This window comes from Salmo salar, chromosome ssa09 (assembly GCF_905237065.1).
Source record: "Salmo salar chromosome ssa09, Ssal_v3.1, whole genome shotgun sequence".
In the NCBI taxonomy this organism is placed as follows: Eukaryota; Metazoa; Chordata; class Actinopteri; order Salmoniformes; family Salmonidae; genus Salmo; species Salmo salar.
The window spans coordinates 58,683,729-58,704,845 of record NC_059450.1 but is presented as its reverse complement, the minus strand read 5'-3'; the positions used below and the strand labels follow the sequence as shown (position 1 = coordinate 58,704,845).

Here is a 21,117-nt window from a genome sequence, read left to right as displayed (position 1 = left end):
CTCAAATGGCAGGTCAAAACCTGAGAGATTCCTTTACAGGAAGTGGCCTGTCTGACCATTTCTTGAACTTCTTTTCCATCTCTATCTTTTACTAAGGATCTCTGCTCTAACGTGACACTTCCTACGTCGTCCATAGGCGCTCAGAGCCCGGGAAAAAACAGAATGTCGTCATCCCAGCCCCAGGCTGAAACACATTATCGCCTTTCTCAAGTGGCCGATCAAGGGACACTGGGCTTAGGCGCATGACCCGACCGCCCCCGCCTTTGTGATTTTTTCCTCTGTTTGCCGAAAAGGAGATTCCCTGTCGGAATATTATCGCTTTTCTACGAGAAAAATGGCGTAAAAATTGATTTTAAACAGCGGTTGACATGCTTCGAAGTACGGTAATGGAATATTTAGATTTTTTTTGTCACGAATTGCGCCATGCGCGCGACCCTTCTTTACCATTTCGGATAGTGTCTGGAACGCACGAACAAAATACCGCTATTCGGATATAACGATGGATTATTTTGGACCAAACCAACATTTGTTATTGAAGTAGCAGTCCTGGGAGTGCATTCTGACGAAGACAACAAAAGGTAATCAAACTTTTATAATAGTAAATATGATTATGGTGAGTGCTAAACTTGCCGGGTGTCTAAATAGCTAGCCCGTGATGCCTGGGCTATGTACTTACAATATTGCAAAATGTGCTTTCACCAAAAAGCTATTTTAAAATCGGACATATCGAGTGCATAGAGGAGGTCTGTATCTATAATTCTTAAAATAATTGTTATGCTTTTTGTGAACGTTTATCGTGAGTAATTTAGTAAAATGTTAGCGAATTCCCCGGAAGTTTGCGGGGGGTATGCTAGTTCTGAACGTCACATGCTAATGTAAAAAGCTGGTTTTTGATATAAATATGAACTTGATTGAACAAAACATGCATGTATTGTATAACATAATGTCCTAGGGTTGTCATCTGATGAAGATCATCAAAGGTGAGTGCTGCATTTAGCTGTCTTCTGGGTTTTGGTGACATTATATGCTGGCTTGAAAAATGGGTGTGATTATTTCTGGCTTGGTACTCTGCTGACATAATCTAATGTTTTGCTTTCGTTGTAAAGCCTTTTTGAAATCGGACAGTGTGGTTAGATTAACGAGAGTCTTATCTTTAAATGGCTGTAAAATAGTCATATGTTTGAGAAATTGAAGTAATAGGATTTTTAAGGTTTTGAAAATCGCGCCACAGGCTTAAAGTGGCTGTTACGTAGGTGAGACGAATTTGTCCCGCCTAGCCCAGAGAGGATAAAGCATTGCTACTGTTATTTTACTGCTGCTCTTTAACTATTTGGTATTTTAATTTTTGAATACATTTTTTACTTAACACTTATTTTTCCATTAACTGAATTTCTGGTTAAGGGCTTGTAAGTAAGCATTTCACTGTAAGGTCTACACATGCTGTATTCGGTGCATGTGACAAATACAATTTGATAGCGGGGTGAACAGGCTGTGGCTTGGGTGGTTGATGTACTTGATGATCTTTTTGGTCTTCCTGTGACATCGGGTCCTGTAGGTGTCTCGGAGGGCAGGCAGTGTGCCCCTGGTGATGCGTTGGGCAGACCGCACCACCCTCTGGAGAGCCCTGTGGTTGCAGCTGCCGTACCAGGCGGTATTTGGTATTTTATTAGGATCCCCATTAGCTGTTGCAAAAGCAGCAGCTACTCTTCCTGGGGTCCACACAAAACATGATGCATAATACGGAATGACATAATACAGGACATCATTAGACAAGGACAGCTCAAGGACAGAACTACATACATTTTTTAAAAGGAACACGTGGCCTAAATATCAATGCATACACACAAACTATCTAGGTCAAATAGGGGAGAGGCGTTGTGCCGCGAAGTTGCTTTATCTGTTTTTTGAAACAAGGTTTGCTGTTTATTTGAGCAATATGAGATGGAAGGAAGTTCCATGCAATAAGGGCTCTTCATAATACTGTACGTTTTCTTGAATTTTTTCTGGATTTGGGGACTATGAAAAGTCTGGTGGGATAAGTGTGTGTGTCAGAGCTGTATGTAAGTTGACTATGCAAACAATTTGGGATTTTCAACACATTAATGTTTCTTATAAAAAGAAGAAGTAACGCAGTCAGTCTCTCCTCAACTCTTAGCCAAGAGAGACTGGCATGCATAGTATTAATATTAGCCCTCTGATTACAATTAAGAGCAAAACGTGTCGTTCTGTTCTGGGCCAGCTGCAGCTTAACTAGGTCTTTCCTTGCAGCTCTGGAACACACGACTGGACAATAATCAAGATTAGACAAAACTAGAGCCTGCAGAACTTGCTTTTTGGAGTGTGGTGTCAAAAAACCAGAGCATCTCTTTATTACGGCTAGACCTCTCCCCATCTTTGCAACCACTGAATCTATATGTTTTGACCATGACAGTTTACAATCTAAGGTAACGCCAAGTAATTTAGTCTCCTCAACTTGTTCAACAGCCACATCATTCATTACCAGATTCAGCTGAGGCCTAGCACTTAAGGAATGATTTGTACCAAATACAATGCTCTTAGTTTTAGAGATGTTCAGGACCAGTTTATTACTGGCCACCCATTCCAAAACAGACTTCAAGTCTTTGTTAAGAGTTTTAGTGACTTCATTAGCTGTGGTTGCTGATGCATATATAGTTGAATCATCAGCACACATGCTTTGTCTAATGCTAGTGGCAGGTCATAGGTAAAAATAGAAAAGAGTAGAGGGCCTAGAGAGCTGCCCTGCGGTACACCACACTTGATATGTTTGACATTAAAGAAAACCCTTAGAGTTTTATTAGATAGATAGCTCTGAATCCACGATATGGCAATGGCAGAGGTTGAAAAGCCATAGCACTTAAGGTTTTTCAACAACAGGTTATGGTCAATAATATCAAAGGCTGCACTGAAATCTAACAGTACAGCTATCACAATCTTCTTATTATCAATTTCTTTCAACCATCAGTCATTTGTGTCAGTGCAGTACATGTTGAGTGCCCTTCTCTATAAGCATTCTGAAAGTCTGTTGTTCATTTGTTTACAGAGAAATAGCATTGTATTAGGTCAAACACCATTTTTTCCAACAGTTTGCAAAGAGCTGGCAGCAAGCTTATAGGTCTGCTGTTAGAACCAGTAAAGGCCGCGTTACCACTCTTGGGTAGAGGAATTACTTTGGCTTCCCTCCAGGCCTGAGGACAAAGACTTTCCTCAAGGCTCAGATTAAAAATATGACAGATAGGAGTGGCTATAGAGTCAGCTACCATCCTCAGTAGCCTTCCATCTAAGTTGTCAATGCAAGAAGGTTTGTCATTATTGATCGTTAACAATAATTTTCCCACCTCTCCCACACTAACTTTACAAAATTCAAACTTGCACTGCTTTTCTTTCATTATTTGTTATTTTATATATGGATATAATTGCTCACTGTTTGTCGTGGGCATTTCCTGCCTAAGTTTGCCCACTTTGCCAATTAAATAATCATTAAAATAATTGCCAACATCAAATGGTGTTGTGATGAATAAGCCATCTGATTTGATGACAGATGAAGTTGAATTTGTACTCAAAAGTTTTTTTCCATCATTCTTTATACCATTGATCTTGGCTTCATAATAAAGTTTATTCTTCTTTCTGTTAAGTTTAGTCACATCATTTCTCAATTTGCAGTAAGTAAGCCAGTCAAATGTACAGCCAGACGTATTAGCCACTCCTTTTGCCCCATCTCTTTCAACCATACAGTTTTTCAATTCCTCATCAATCCATGGAGCCTTAACAGTTCTAACAGTCAGTTTCTTAACAGGTGCATGTTTATCAATAATTGGAAGAAGCAATTTCATAAATTCATCAAGTGCAGCATCTAGATGCTCCTCATTAATCACATCAGACCAACAAATATTTTATAACATCATCCACATAATAGTCACAGCAAAATCTTTTGTATGATCTGTTGTACACTATTTCAGGCCAGGCTGTTGGAACTTTGGCTTTCCTTGATGTAGCCACTATATTGTGATCACTGCATCCAATAGGTACGGATATACAGCAGCTTTAGAACAAAGTTCTACAGCATTAGTGAAAATGTGATCGCTACACATGGATGATCTTGTTCCTGTAGTGTTCGTAAACACCCTGGTAGGTTGATTAATAACCTGAACCAGATTACAGGCACTGGTTACGATAAGAAGCTTTCTCTTGAGCGGACAGCTTGATGAAAACCAGTTAATATTCAGGTCCCCAAGAAAGTAGACCTCTCTGTTTACATCACGTACGCTACAAGCATTTCACACATATTATTTAGGTACTGACTGTTAGCACTTGGTGGCCTATAGCAACACCCCCCAAAAAAAGGCTTTAGATGTGCCAAGTGAACCTGCAACCAAAACACTTCAATAACACTTGACATAAGATCTTCTCTAAGCATTACAGGGATATGGCTCTGAATATATACAGCAACTCCTCCCCTATCAGCATTTCTGTCTCTTCTATAAATGTTATATCCTTGTATTGATACTGATGTATCATCAAATTAATTATCTAAGTGAGTCTCAGAAATGGCTAATATATGAATGTTATCAAGTTATTTATTTCATGAACCTTATTTCTAAGGCTACATATATTAATATGGGCTATTTTCAGCCCTTTCCTGGGTAGCTTATCACAGATAGACATAATATGGAAAAGAGCAGACAAAGCAAGAGAACAAAAATCTACATTCAGCAGTCCATTAATCAATTGGTGTGTGTGTGCTGCGGGGTTGAGGCTATGAACCCATAGGATTGGCTCTCTCATCCCTTCCAGGCTTCTGGTAGGGTGGGTGGACAATGAGCCTGTCGTAGCGGATGTACGCAATGTCCCCACGTGCTCTGGCAGCTTTCATGGCGGGGACCAGTTCTTTCCTCTTCTGGTGCACAGCTTCAGGATAGTCCTCGTTGAGGAAGATATACATTCCTCTCAAGTTCTTGGCTCTTTCCAGAACAGCTACCTTGTCCTTGAACCTCAGGAACTTGACCACTATCTGCCTGGGCCTATCACCTGGGCCGGTGGTGTGTTTTCCAGTCCTGTGGGCACGCTCCACCTCAATTTTCCTGTGGTCCATCTTCAATTTCTCAAAGACCATTTCCCTCACTTTGTCCTCAGACTCCATCCAGGTCTCATGTGGAGATTCTGCAATTCCTTTCACAACCATGTTGTTTTGCCTTGATTGTCCCTCGAGATAGTCTGATTTATCTGTCATTGTTATCATGGATTCACAGACAGAACTAATGTCCTCTCTCAATGACTTACAGATTGCTGTCATCTTGCAGTTCTCCTGTTTCAACTCATCGAGCTGACCCTGGGAGAACTGCAAACTGTTCTTCAGGTCCTGGACCTCTGGTCAGGTCGTCCATTCTTTTATTAGTAGAATCCACGAGTATTTGGACAAAACACTTGAAGCTATTTTCTTGTTGTTGTAACAACTGCTTATAGGTATCTTTTTGTTTGTTTAAAAGATCCTTCACGTGTGATAGAGAGACACCACTGACACTGTCCTCAACTGTACTCCCGCTGGCTTTGGTCTTTGTCATGGTAGCTAGCAACGTATGTTAGGCTGTTATTCCTCGCAGTTCCAGACAGGGCAGGTCACAGGGAAAATTGAAAACAACAAACAGCAGGAATCTAGACAGCCACAAACACGGGACAATCCGCGGTCCCAGCCACAATGACTAACCGCATCGCGGGCTGCATACAGGCCAACAGGATGCTCTCAATTGTCCATCAGTTTGTGAGGGTTTTAGGGGTCAAGCCAAATTTCTTCAGCATCTTGAGGATGAAGAGGTGCTGTTGCGCCTTCTTCACCACACTGTCTGTGTGGGTGGACCATTTCAGATCATCAGTGATGTGTACGCTGAGGAACTTGATTGGGGCGTGCTCCCTCTGCTTTTTCCTGAAGTCCACGATCAGCTTCTTCATTTTGTTGACATTCAGGGAGAGGTTATTTTCCAGGCACCACTTTGCCAGGTCCCTCACCTCCTCCCTGTAGGCTGTCTCGTCATTGTTGCTAATCAGCCTACTTTGGTCATGTCGTCTGCAAACTTGATGATTGAGTTGGAGGCATGTGTGGCCACACAGTCATGGGTGAACAGGGAGTACAGGAGGGGGCTGAGAACGCACCCTTGTGGGGTCCCTGTGTTGAGGATCAGTGAAGTGGAGGTGATGTTTCCTACCTTCACCACCTGGAAGCGGCCCGTCAGGAAGTACAGAACCCAGTAGCACAGGGCGGGGTTCAGACCCAGGACCCCAAGCTTGAGGATGAGCTTGTAGGGTACTATGGTGTTGAAGACTGTGCTCTAGTCAATGAACAGCATTCTTACATAGGTATTCCTCTTGTCCAGGTGGGATAGGGCAGTATGCAGTGCAATGGCAATTGCATCATCTGTGGATCTATTGGGGCGGTAAGCAAATTGAAGTGAGTCTAGGGTGTCAGGTAAGGTAGAGGTTATATGATCCTTAACCTCTTAGGGCTAGGGGACAGTATTTACACGGCCGGATAAAAAACGTACCCGATTTAATCTGGTTACTACTCCTACCCAGTAACTAGAATATGCATATACTTATTAGATATGGATAGAAAACACCCTAAAGTTTCTAAAACTGTTTGAATGGTGTCTGTGAGTATAACAGAACTCATATGGCAGGCAAAAACCTGAGAGATTCCTTTACAGGAAATGGCCTGTCTGACCATTTATTGGCTTTCTTTGACATCTCTTTCCAAAACAAAGGATCTCTGCGGTAACGTGACACTTCCCACGGCTCCCATAGGCTCTCAGAGCCCGGGAAAAAGCTGAATGTCGTCATTCCAGCCCCAGGCTGAAACACATTATCGCCTTTGTCAAGTGGCCGATCAAGGGACAGTGGGCTTAGGCGCGTGCACTGGTCGCCCCCGTCTTTCTTTTTTTCCCTCTATTTACCGAAACGCAGATTCCCGGTCGGAATATTATCGCTTTTTTTACGAGAAAAATTGCATAAAAATTGATTTTAAACAGCGGTTGACATGCTTCGAGTACGGTAATGGAATATTTAGAATTTTTTTGTCACGAAATGCGCCATGCTCATAACCCTGATTTACCATTTCGGATAGTTTCTTGAACGCACGAACAAAACGCCGCTATTTGGATATAACGATGGATTATTTGGGACCAAACCAACATTTGTTATTGAAGTAGAAGTCCTGGGAGTGCATTCTGACGAAGAACATCAAAGGTAATCAAACTTTTGTAATAGTAAATCTGATTTTGGTGAAGGCTAAACTTGCTGGGTGGCTAAATAGCTAGCCCGTGATGGCTGGGCTATGTACTTAGAATATTGCGAAATGTGCTTTCACCAAAAAGCTATTTTAAAATCGGACATATCGAGTGCATAGAGGAGGTCTGTATCTATAATTCTTAAAATAATTGTTATGCTTTTTGTGAACGTTTATCGTGAGTAATTTAGTAAATTGTTAGTAAATTCCCCGGAAGTTTGCTAGTTCTGAACGTCACATGCTAATGTAAAAAGCAGTTTTTTGATATAAATATGAACTTGATTGAACAAAACATCCATGTATTGTATAACATAATGTCCTAGGGTTGTCATCTGATGAAGATCATCAAAGGTTAGTGCTACATTTAGCTATGGTTTGGGTTTATGTGACATTATATGCTAGCTTGAAAAATGGGTGTTTATTTCTGGCTGGGTACTCTGCTGACATAATCTAATGTTTTGCTTTTTTGTAAAGCCTTTTTGAAATCGGACAGTGTGGTTAGATTAATGAGAGTCTTGTCTTTAAATAGCTGTAAAATAGTCATATGTTTGAGAAATTGAAGTAATAGCATTTCTAAGGTATTTGAAAATCGCGCCACAGGATTCAACTGGCTGTTACGTAGGTGGGACGATTTGGTGCCACCTAGCCCAGAGAGATTAACTAGCCACTCAAAGCACATGCTGACAGAGGTGAGTGCTACGGGGTGATAGTCATTTAGTTCAGTTACCTTTGCTTTCTTGGGTACAGCAACAATGGTGGAAATCTTGAAGCAAGTGGGGACAGCAGACTGGGATAGGGAGAGATCGAATATGTCTGTAAACACTCCACTCCAGCCAGCTCTGAGGATGCGGCTAGGGATGCCGTCTGGGCCGGCAGCCTTGCGAGGGATAACTCGCTTAAATGTCTTACTCACGTCGGCCACGAGGGATGGAGTAGCATTTTCCGCAAATTTGCTTTGTTAAAATCCCCAGCTACAATAAATGCAGCCTCGGGATATGTGGTTTCCAGTTTGCATAAAGTCCAGTGTAGTTCCTTGAGGGCCGTCGTGGTATCGGCTTGAGGCGGAATACACATGGCTGTGACTATAACCAAAGATAATTCTCTTGGGAGGTAATACGGTCAGCATTTGATTGTGAGTTATTCTAGGTCAGGTGAACCAAAAGACCTTCTTCTTCCCAGAGAGATGTTCATTCCTGTCTGCGCGATGTCCTGAGAACCCAGCTGGCTGCATGGACAGGGACAGTATATCCGGAGAGAGCCATGATTCTGTGAAACAGAGTAGGTTACAGTTCCTGATGTCTCTCTGGAAGGAGATCTTCGCCCTGAGCTTGTCTACTTTATTGTCCAGAGACTGAACACTAGAGAGTAATATACTCGGAAGCGGTAGATGGTGTGCCTGCCTCCTGAGTTGGACTAGAAGTCGGCGGTGGCGTCTTGGAGCAGCCTCTGGGATAAGTTCAATTGCCCTGGGGGGTACGAACAAAGGATCCAATTCGGGGAAGTCATATTCCTGGTCGTAGTGCTGGTGAGTTACCACCGCTCTGATATCCAAAAGTTATTTACGTAATAACACCAAAAAACGTTCTGGGCTAATAGTGTAAGAAATAACACACAAAAAAAACAAAATACTGCAAAGTTGCTTAGGAGCTAGAGGCAGAGCTGCCATGTCTGTCGGCGCCATCTTGCATTGTTTGTTTCATATATCTGTTTAATATGGTCTATGGTAAATATATGTAAATATAGGGATTCTAAGGAATTTGTATGTTGAATGTTGATATTTTGAGTGTCTTTTCGAAAACCAAATACTACTGTACGAGTAGTATATCAGAACACATGGTTTCACATGACATCCTGACTTGCTCTATATACCATTGAGGGTCCCCTCATCCTTACAATAATATTGATACCATAACTTTTACTGTATTAAGCCGGACAAAGTTGAATTACTGTTTAAGGAATGCCACCCGCTTCACTTTTCTCCACACCCCCAAAAAAAGTAACAATCAGATGCGTTCTTTTTTGGCCAATATATGTGGCTCTTTGTTTATAATGCACTGTCCGCTCTCCTTTGAGGCTCACCCAATTTGATGCCCAAGAGACCAAACAGCCTCAAATCACTCGCTCAGATCATGTTCGAGCCTCGGATTGGACAGTGAAACACACGCTTGCACCTGCAGGCGAAGTGCAGATGTTTCATTTCTCTCTCATGCCGTCATGGCTGAAGCCAGCGCATATTCCTACTATTTATGTGTCCAGGTTAAATGTAGGACGTCCCTCATTATAAACAAACAGTCAGTTAAATTCATGGTTATTGCATCATTTTCAGATCTAGTAGAAGCGATTAATAGACGAAATAACAAAGTAATTTAACCAATTGACTGGCCAGAGATCAAGGCATTCATCAGCAAAGACGCAGTGCAAGCTGATAGTACTTTGGACAACCAAATTGAAGTCAAAATGATTGATGAAATCGAAGTGTGCCAGCTGTATGGTGATTTGCGATTCATAACTTACATTTTACCGGTACTACCAGTTGTAGTAGGCCAACCGATAACAGCCCGACGGAATGTGTTTGAAGTGATGATGCACCGCCGAGAACAGCTAGCATGTCGAGCAAAGTACATCGCCAGTGGCATGCACACACTTCGTGCAGATCAGCAGGTGGGGGCTTTTCGTGGCAGCCAGACGAGACAATTGCAGGAGGATGCGGTGAACAAAGTTACGGGGCTCGAATTTAGTCACGCTTGCTCCATATAGATTGATGCTTCTAATTGTGCATGTTATAAATTACATTTTCTTTTGGATGATGATGAAATGTTATACTCTAAGGCTGAATTTATGTATATCTTTCCAATGCGATATTAATTTGGCAGATCTAACTTGATTGAACCTCTTTCTAAAAGGCCTAGTCTATGAGAGGCCTAATCATATTTGTATGAATATTTTGTTAACGCCAAGGCTATAGAGATGCATTCAGGTAACGAACTCATTATTGTGGATCAACATTTTAATTTGATTACAATTATTTATTGTCAATCATTCTTTAATTTGTTAAGCAATACAATTAAGTAGATTAATGAACTGATAATACGTTCATACATAACTTTTTTTTCAAAATTGTTTGAATATGATAGGATGTATAATATAATGCAATATTCTATGTGAATAATGTTCATTGATGTTAATTTGTTTATTAATAATAATCCTAAAATCAGTTTAAAATTAAATATTTTGCCTATTGTTCATAGGACAATGTGATAAAGTACTGTTATTCCTTATCCACCGAATGAATTATTATTTGGGTTTTTTCTGCTTGTCTCACTTTTCTGGGGAGAAAATCCATTAAACAGTGAATCAATTTTGTCTGGCCTAAGTTGGGTAACTAATTAACTGACACAATGAGCAGGGCACCACCAAGGCGATTTGAGTACTGCTTTTTGGAGAAAAGCTACTTTCAGTTTTTAAAAAATCAGAGTCGATTGAAGTGCCTGCGTATCTGCGGTGGAAGGTGGCAGAGCTACAGCGCTGTTTGACAGACTATTTTTCCATTTATGAATGTGTTATTCAATGCATTTCTATGGCCTATAGCAATAAAGCCCCCCCAGAGGTTTAGACCTTTAGCCATCGTTGAACTTTATGCTTTAATCACTGAGGTTTTTCTCCTTTGAAATTTTATGGAATCTTTATGCACCTTGAAACATGGCTCTGATATATCCCCTTGCCTCTGACCACACATTTCCAAGCCCCTCTGGTGCTTGGAAATGCACAGTACCACAAAATGTTAAACAAATAAATCCTGTCTCACCTGTGACCCAGACCATGATGAGTATCTCGGTCCAGCTGAATTCGGTGGTCTTGACCCGGTAGATCTGCATGGGATGGTCAGTGACGGTCACGTTTGGCATGGTGCTAATGCCCTCGAAGCGGTCCGATGCGTTGAACAACAGCAGGCACAGGAAGATGACGAAGGAAGCGGCATGGGCCACAAACTTCATGAAGGGGCTGCGCAGGACATTTCCCAGCTACATAAAATAAAAAGGATCACATTTACACTTCAGTCATTTAGCAGATGCTTTAATTCAGAGTGACTTACAATCAGTGCATTCAACTTACATACAGTAGGTAAAACAACCACATAGCAAGTAATACTTTCAGTGGGGTCAGTGGGATGCAAAGCGAGAATTCAGTCGATAAGAAGTCTATAGAGTAACTATGCTACAACCACTTAACCTTATGGAAATGAGTTTATAGTGAAGTCTGGAGTGTTGCAAACAACATCCCTTAAGATATAAAATATAACACTAACATTCATTGGAGCGTTGCAAGAGACCCTTGCTATACTACTGGCACGTGCCCGTAAAGCAGGGTAAGTGAATATAAACAAATAAACACACTATGCACTCACACACCTAGACTTACTTACTTAAATCAAAGGTGGCTGTAAATGTCTTTGTTTTACTTTTAAAAGGAAGAGTTAGGGTAATGGACACAAGGGGCCCTATACATTACTATTCTATATGTCATTCTATGGGCTAGACACGATACTCTTCATATGCTCTGGTTTGAGTTTAGATAATTGAAAGGAACACAATTGGTGAATTCTGTCCCAACACAGTCTCTGTATTTCAATCTACAGCCTGGACATACTCAAGTTGTGAGGTTCTGAGTGGCGGGAATGATGGAGGTGGGTGGCCTTGCATGCCACAATTCTATCTATACTCGTTTGGCAGATATTACTTTTCACATTGCAAAACAATTAGCAATCAAATTCAATCAATCTAATTGATTTTATAAAGCTCTTTTACATCAGCAGTTGTCACAAAGTGCTATACAGATACTCAGCCTAAAACCCTAAAGAGCAAGCAATGCAGAAGCACTGTGACTAGAAATGCCAGTAACCTAGAAACCCAGAAACCTAGGAAGAAACCTAGAGAGAAACCAAGCTCCGAGGGTTGTCCAGTCCTCTTCTGGCTATGATGGGTGGAGATTATAAGAGTATGGCCATTAAGGCCAGATTGTTCTTCAAGACGTTCAAATGTTCATAGATGACCAGCAGGGTCAAATAATAACCATATTGGTTAAAGAGGGTGCAGCAGTTCAACATCTCAAGAGTAAATGTCAGTTGGTGGCTTTTCATAGCCGAGCATTCAGAGGTCGAGAGAGCAGGTCAGAGAGAGCGAAAGAGAGATTCGAAACAGCAGGTCAGGGCCAATCATACATATTGGTTTGAACTTTGTAGTTGTAAATAACTATGTTCTAATATTTTTGGATAGAAAAAAGTCTAGGTAGCCTACTCAGCCCAGTTATGAATATGAACCTAATTTGATCCCTTTCACATTTTCTCACAAACAAATGGGCTATAAATACACAACGTTACCGCTTCGTTTACCCTGGCCAGAGGGACAGGGTGCATAGTAGACTACACTATGCAGCTTCTGTTGTTAGTAGCCTACAGTGGATCACACTGAAAAATTGTCTCGTTTCCATGCAATACAACATGTCAGATCGCTAATGTTTAGGTATATAGGTTTTTGCTTGTGTCTGTTGGAAGTGATGTGTTTGTCAGAGGACGTGGTACTCTTACCCGACTGCAGGGAGCGAACCAGTAGCCCATGGCCAGTAGGGGCAGACCAAAGGCCACCGCCACCACCACCAGGCACTTCACAGCGATGGTCTGCTCCCTTAGGCCCGACAGGTTCTCATACCAGATCGTCAGCAGCTGCTGCTGGCAGTTGGGGTGGGCCACAAACTGTAGGGAAGGAGAGAGAACACCGGAAATAAAATATGTACTGTAAAAGTTAATGCAATGGGCAAGCAGTCTGGGAAGAAAAGAGGCTGAGTGGCAGGCCTGGTCCTCTAGGCTGTCACGCAGTTTAGTCTGGAAAATGAGGACGAAGACCCAGTTCCGAATATATCCTGTAGGCACCAGGCGGAAATCAGGAAAAGGGACTGCTGGAGTGGAGGCACCAGTCATTGGTTGGTCATTTGCATTTTAAGTGGGCCTATAAAGTGTGTGTATGTGTGTATGTGTGTGTGTGAGTGTGTGCGAGAGAGAGAGAGCTTCTCATATAATCACATTAACAGGCTTGATCAAATCTGGGAGAAATGCTTTCGCCAGTGGCGGCTGGTGTGGGAAGAACTGGGGAGGCGGTGTTCCCTGTAATGGAAGTGTTTAATCAAAACCCACCGAGCCATTAATGAAGTGGACAGTTCTCGCTGTGGGTTTCCTTGACACTGTCTGCCAGCCCAGTCAATCCATAACCATTTCATAATGGTAAACATTTGGTTATTTGCTCTGTAAAGACCAAACACCACAAGATAAGAACATCAACCTGTCTCAAGGGGATGTAAATAGTTTGGGTTCACATGTTTATAATAATATGGGAAAAGATAGATACGCAATTCCAATTGAAGAAAAAGATAATGGATGGGAGTGCTGGCCATTTCCGGTTCAAATTCTAATTGTTGAATCGAAATGGGATTGACCGCCAAGCTGTTGCTCCCAGGGACTTCGAGAATCACTTGTTCAAGTTCATTTCGAGACACAGACTCGTGAATTCTGGGTCAGCGAGAGGTGCATTACCCCCTGTAGTAAGGAACAAGTTCCATCCTCAAGTGTGCAAGGTTAATGAATAACACACCTCTGTGCCTTTAGGTTTTTAACGTCATGGTTGTCCTACATCGGCTCTCCCTTTTTCCTAGCAAAAATTGAATCGGAATATATGGCAGATTAATTATGCAGTTGAATGAGGAATCAAGGCGAAGCCAGAACGGCTATAAATAAGGAGCAGCGAGTCTATTATTAAAGATTCTTTGGAAAGGGAGAAATGTGTGACATTCATACATTTTTGGGATAAGTGGGATGAGTGTACTGTGAGGGATGTACTAAAAGCTTGGGACAAGTTGAGAGGTGAAAATGAACTTTGCAGTTACAGGATAAGGACAATCTCACAAAATTGTCTGTAGCGTCCGAACGGTTTGGCCTACAAAACTATTATGACCCCTCTATGGAAAGACGATACTCTCATGAACATGTTGTTTGCACTAGGACACCCACAGGCCTCACAAGAATCGTCTGAAAGTCCCCAGTACCAGTAGAAAAAAATGTATGGAATTATATACAGTGCCTTCGGAAAGTATTCAGTCCCCTTGACTTTTACACATTTTGTTAGGTTACAGCCTTGTTCTAAAATTGAATTTTTTTTTCCCCTTCATCAATCTACACACAATACCCCATAACGACAAAGCAAAAGATTTTAGATTTTAGAAATGTTTGCTAACAATCGATTCAAGGCGATTCCAGCATCGAGTCTTCTTAGGTATGACGCTACAAACTTGGCACACCTGTATTTGGGGAGTTTCTCCCATTCTTCTCTGCAGATCCTCTCAAGCTCTGTCAGGTTGGATGGGGAATGTCGCTGCACAGCTATTTTCAGGTCTCTCCAGAGATGTTCGATCGGGTTCAAGTACAGGCTCTGGCTGGGCAACTCAAGTACATTCAGAGACTTGTCCCGAAGCCACTCCTGCATTGTCTTGGCTGTGTGCTTAGGGTCGTTGTCCTGTTGGAAGGTGAACCTTCGCCCCAGTCTGAGGTTCTGAGAGCTCTGGAGCAGGTTTTCATCAAGGATCTATGTACTTTGCTCCATTCATCTTTGCCTCGATCCTGACTAGTCTCCCAAGGGGTCTGAATACTTTCCGATGGTCACTCTATCAACTGGTTCCCCATTGATCTCCGTAGGGGGTAGTGCAGTTTTGTTCCTTCTACAATCAATTTATCTCTTTTGTTTTCTTAACGTTTTTATCAAGAAAGTTATCTGTACACCATGTACTTTAATGTAATCTCAACTAGAGGTCAACCGATTAATCGGAGTGGCCGAATAATTAGGGCCGATTTAAAGTTTTCATAACAATCGGTAATCGCCATTTTTGGACACCAATTGTGGCCGATTACATTGCACTCCACGAGGAGACTGCATGGCAGGTTGACTACCTGTTACGCGAGTGCAGCAAGGAGCCAAGGTAAGCTGCTAGCTAGCATTAAATTGATCTTATAAAAAACAATCAATCTTAACAATAATCACTAGTTAACTACACATGGTTGATGATATTACTAGTTTATCTTTCTTGTTCTGCGTTGCATATAATCGATGCGGCGCCTGTTAATTTCTCATCGAATCACAGCCTACTTCGCCAAACGGGTGATGATTTAACAAGCACATTTGCGAAAAAGCACTGTCGTTGCACCAATGTATAGCTAACCATAAACATCAATGCCTTTCTTTAAAATCAATACACAAGTATATATTTCTAAACCTGCATATGTAGTTAATATTGCCTGCTAACATGAATTTCTTTTAACTAGGGAAATTGTGTCACTTCTCTTGCGTTCCGTGCAAGCAGAGTCATGGTATATGCAGCAGTTTGGGACGCCTGGCTCGTTGCAAACTGTGTGAAGACCATTTCTTCCTAACAAAGACCGTAATTAATTTGCCAGAATTGTACATAATTATGACATAACATTGAAGGTTGTGCAATGTAACAGCAATATTTAGACTTAGGGATGCCACCCATTAGATAAAATACGGAACGGTTCCGTATTTCACTGAAAGAATAAACATTTTGTTTTCGAAATGATAGTTTATGGATTTTACCATATTAATGACCTAAGGCTTGTATTTCTGTGTGTTATTATGCTATAATTAAGTCTATGATTTGATATTTGATAGAGCAGTCTGACTGAGCGGTGGCAGGCAGCAGCAGGCTCGTAAGCATTCATTCAAACAGCACTTTCGTGCATTTGCCAGCAGCTCTTCGCTGTGTTTCAAGCATTGAGCTGTTTATGACTTCAAGCCTATCAACTCCCGAGATTAGGCTGGTGTAACCGATGTGAAATGGCTAGCTAGTTAGCGGGGTGTGCGCTAACAGTGTTTCAATCGGTGACGTCGCTCGCTCTGAGACCTTGAAGTAGTTGTTCCCCTTACTCTGCAAAAGCCATGGCTTTTGTGGAGCGATGGGTAACGATGCTTCGAGGGTGGCTGTTGTCGATGTGTCCCTGGTTTGAGCCCAGGTAGGGGCGAGGAGAGGGACGGAATCTATACTGTTATACTGGCAATACTATAGTGCCTATAAGAACATCCAATAGTCAAAGGCATATGAAATACGAATGGTATAGAGAAATAGTCCTATAATTCCTACAACCTAAAACTTCTTACCTGGGAATATTGAAGACTCATGTTAAAAGGAACCACCAGCTTTCATATGTTCTGAGCAAGGAACTTAAACATTAGCTTTTTTACATGGCACATATTGCACTTTTACTTTCTTCTCCAACACTTAGTTTTTGCATTATTTAAACCAAATTGAACATGTTTCATTATTTATTTGAGACAAATTGATTTTATTGATGTATTATATTAAGTTAAAATAAGTATTCATTCAGTATTGTTGTAATTGTCATTATTACAAATATATGTAGAAAAATCGGGCGATTAATCGGTACCGGCTTTTTTGGCCCTCCAATAATCGGTATCGGTGTTGAAAAATCATAATCGGTCGACCTCTAATCTCAACTAACTGTAATCCATGTCATTTGGTTGTGTTATTAGATCAAGCACAGTGACAACACATTAAGCTGTTGTATAAATAAATGAAATATCTGACATTTGAACTTTGGTGTGCTTTTAAAATGGTTAAAAGCGCAGTGATAACACATTTAGGTGACAACTAAATGAAAAATCTGACATTGATTTTCCATTGGAATTTGGTTGTGCTTTTAAATAGTTGAAAGCATAGTAATAACACATTGGGATTTCAACAAACTTTTAGCTGTCTTTTTGAGTGGGTGAAAATAGTTTGGAATCTCATTGATCAATCTATCTTTCCAAATATGACCTAATTCTTCCCGTTGAAATGACATGGTGTGCCCAGAGGGAAGGATCCAACATCCTTTTTAATACATTATATACCATTCATTTCTATTGGGCTCAAAACAATCTGAAACAACCAAAACAACAACAAATGCATCCACCAAATGTATAGTCACAAGCTTGATGTAGTCATTGCATCCAATGAATATAGAACCAAATACTTAACGTTTTACTACTTTAATACACATACAGTATAAGTGAATTTGTCCCAATACTTTTGGTTCCCTAAAAAGGGGGGATTATGTACAAAAAAATTCTGTAATTTCTAAACAATTCACCCAATATATGAAAATACCCTCAAATTAAAGCTGACAGTCTGCACTTTAACCTCATAGTCATTGTACCATTTCAAGTATCCCAACACTTTTGAGGCTCCCTGTGTATGTGCATTCAATATGTTGACTGTGGTTTGGTTGGAATTATGCTGTGTTACTTCTAGGCACTCTGAACAGGAAGATTATGTTTAGTTCTTATTTACCCCTGAACTTTGAGGTACAGCACAGGGATTTCTAGTATCACATCTTGTAGTTCTGGCAAAAAAACAAAAGCACCCAGCATCGGAGCAATGCAAATTGCTAACTGTTGCAAAAAGTGTAGAGACAAAATGTCGATGAAAAATGGATGGATGCTGCATACGAGACAGATAATGTTACAAAAGTTGCCCTGTGGAATTGGAAGGCATGCTCGTTTTTTTTTTGCTCGGGTGAAAGTTTGCCCGGTAATATTATAGGCAGGGCCGGTGGAGGGGTGTACAAAGGACAGAAGGGCCAGAGATGCAGGTCTGGTACACAGGCAAGTGACAATGGAATCCCTTGGATGTAACGTGGTGTGTCTTGGGAATTGTTTGGACTGAACTACTGTATATTCTAGAAATAACTTACAAGATAGAGATTAGAGAGAGAGAAGTCAACTACTTGCAAGGCCTTAGAATAGATAAAGGAAACTGTTAGCTACTTACCTTTTTCACCTCGTACTTGATGGCCAGTTTGACCCTGCTCAGGAGAGAGCGAAGGCCCTTCCCCGCCTCCTTCTCAGCAGTAACATCTCCATTCAAAATGGCTTCCACTTCCTCCGTGTCCCGACAGAGGTCCAGCACTCCCACTACAAAGTCCTTACACTGCATAGACAGCTTGCGGTAGTCATTCTGGAGCGAGGGAGAGAAAACACAGGTTAGAGCCAAGTCAGCTGGTATAGACAGGGAAATGCAAGCTCGTCTGCATAAATCTAACTTACAAAAGTAATATGTGACACGAACATAATATAAACTTACAGTGGTATTTTGTTCAGCAACCATACTGTCATAGAAGCTATATCAGTGAGAAAACAACTCCTTTTCTCAGAAAACCCTTTTAGCATTTCTGAGTAACTGAGTACTACTTGGCTGGACAAAAAGAGCCACATGCCTACGGTAGTGGTGACCCAATGGGAATATCTGTGTGTAATGATCTCGGCAGTGTTATATATGCACATTTCATAAAATGTTATTATTACTCAAGTATGAAAATCTGAAATGCATTTAAATCTTAATACTGTGCACTGTACAAGGGGGAGGTCAGGTTTTGGGACAGTGCTGAGAAGCATTTTTCTCTGCTCTGCTGACAAGTACTTTTCTCCGCTCATACAGGAGTTATAAAGGCCTAGTTCGCAAACATTGTTGATTATTAAAATGTTTATATATATAAAATCATTATATATATATATATATATATATATATATATATATATATATATATATATATAAAATCATTTTCTAAATTTGATTTATCAGTGGGTGCTATGGATCAGATAATGTAATTGTTGCTGTTTTATCAATTGCTGTGCTGATCAATGGACAGCTCATTACCTCTGTCAAAATAACATGTAGCTTAAAGTTTGTTTGTACTTGTATTTCTTGTTGCAATAAAGATGGTGATGCAACAATAATACACATTTACAATAGGCCTATATTAAAAAATACATACAACAAAATTGTGTGTGTATATACAGTGCATTCGGGAAGTATTCAGACCCCTTGACTTTTTCCACATTTTGTTCACAAATAGACAGGTATTTTCCTTTCCATGGTAGCAAGATTTTATCTATTTTTTTCTAACTTTCTATTCAAATTGATTGTAGTGAGATAATTGATTTATTTCGGGATATGAATATTGAGTTATGTCCACATCACTGTCAGACCATTTTATTAATAAACTACACGGTAATGTAAAAGTAGTATTTTTTTGTGATCCAATACCTAATATAGTACACTTATCATAATTTGGTTGTAATCATGAGAGGTTAGAAAAAGTATCTAGATCCTCTATCAAAATTGTTGATTAAAAAAAAACATGAATTATCACAGTACAATGAAACCTTTGTTTTCAAGCCCTGGATTTCTAGCCCCTTGATATTATCGTTGGATCTGATTTTAATAGCTAATATTTCGATGGCTATAAGAAATAGATATGCCGATAGAGGACAACCTTATTTTACTCCTCTTCACAGTTTAATAGTTTCTGAGAAGTAGCCATTATTTACTATTTAACACCTCGGGTAACTATACATAACTTTAACCCATTGTATGAGAGATTCTCCAAAATTAAATATTACAGGCATTTATATATAAATTCCAGTCGTAATTTATCAAAAACATTTTCAAAGTCAGCTATGAATACCAGGCCTGGTTTCCCAGAATTTTCATAGTGTTCTATTGTTTCCAGTACTTGCCTTATATTATCTCCAATGTATCGTCCATGTAAAAAAAACCTGTCTGATTAGGATTAATAATATCCGACAATACCGTTTAAATTCTAAGCGCTATGCATTTTGCTACAATGTTTGCGTCACAACACTGAAGTGTAAGGGGCCTCCAATTTCTTTAACGGACTGGATCTTTACATTTACCATTTCGGTCCTGTTTCAGAAATAATTAAATCAGACCTTCATGTTGAGTATGTGATAATATACAGTGCCTTGCGAAAGTATTCGGCCCCCTTGAACTTTTCGACCTTTTGCCACATTTCAGGCTTCAAACATAAAGATATAAAACTGTAATTTTTTGTGAAGAATCAACAACAAGTGGGACACAATCATGAAGTGGAACGAAATTTATTGGATATTTCAAACTTTTTTAACAAATAAAAAACTGAAAAATTGGGCGTGCAAAATTAGGCCTTTGATTGAGAGTCCCATATATTAGGATGTGTTTGTGTTTGTCATTGGTGGGAGATTGTTCTTTGTCTAGCATGTATGAGCCTGAGAAGACTGTCAGTATATCGTGAGTTTGTTTTGTTGTTTTTGGTATTCATTTTGAGTTAATAAATGTTCAAAATGAACAAACACAGTCCTGCTGCATTTTGGTCCTCCTTTTCCGACGATGATTTCGCCATATCGTCTGACGACGACGAAATCTCTGACAAAAATATAGCTAGCTATTTAGCTAGCTTTCCTTGTTAGCTACATAACGTTAGCTAGTTAGCTAGCTAATCAAAATATTTATTTGCATTTATTGATTAACCTCAGTTTGAATACCAACATATAGCTAGCTATATACAGTATCCTAGGTTTGTTCGCATACACTTAATATGACCGGCAGTGGTAGCATGGTGCAAGCAGCTGTTGTTGCCGAGCAACCAATCCGGTGTTAGAACTCTGATTTTCGGCTAAAAAATGATGTTAGCATTGTCAGAAATGCTACAAAAAGGTAGCACATCGTTGGTTCTTAACGGACAGAAATTGGCACTTGAGGGCGATAAATTATACATTTAATAAAAACTGTTGCGCCTACAAACTTAGTCAATCCGACTTTTTTTTAATCGAATTGTCACTTTATGGATGCTATAGTCTCGTTTTAATCTGACGTTTAGAATTTGAGCTGGGTATGAAATACAAAAAAAAAAACTATTGTGAACAACCCTG

General features: G+C 40.3%; 1 protein-coding gene across 1 annotated transcript in view; it reads right to left on the bottom strand.

Moving 5' to 3' along the window:
* LOC106611533 (short transient receptor potential channel 3) overlaps nt 1-21,117 on the bottom strand; it is a 98,881-nt gene that overhangs the window by 55,671 nt on the left and 22,093 nt on the right. The window contains exons 4-6 of the mRNA XM_045723839.1: nt 18,179-18,364; nt 12,879-13,043; nt 11,100-11,316 (exon numbers count right to left, since the gene is read on the bottom strand). Coding sequence (XP_045579795.1) covers nt 11,100-11,316; nt 12,879-13,043; nt 18,179-18,364 — 568 coding nt within the window. The remainder of the gene's footprint in view (nt 1-11,099; nt 11,317-12,878; nt 13,044-18,178; nt 18,365-21,117) is intronic.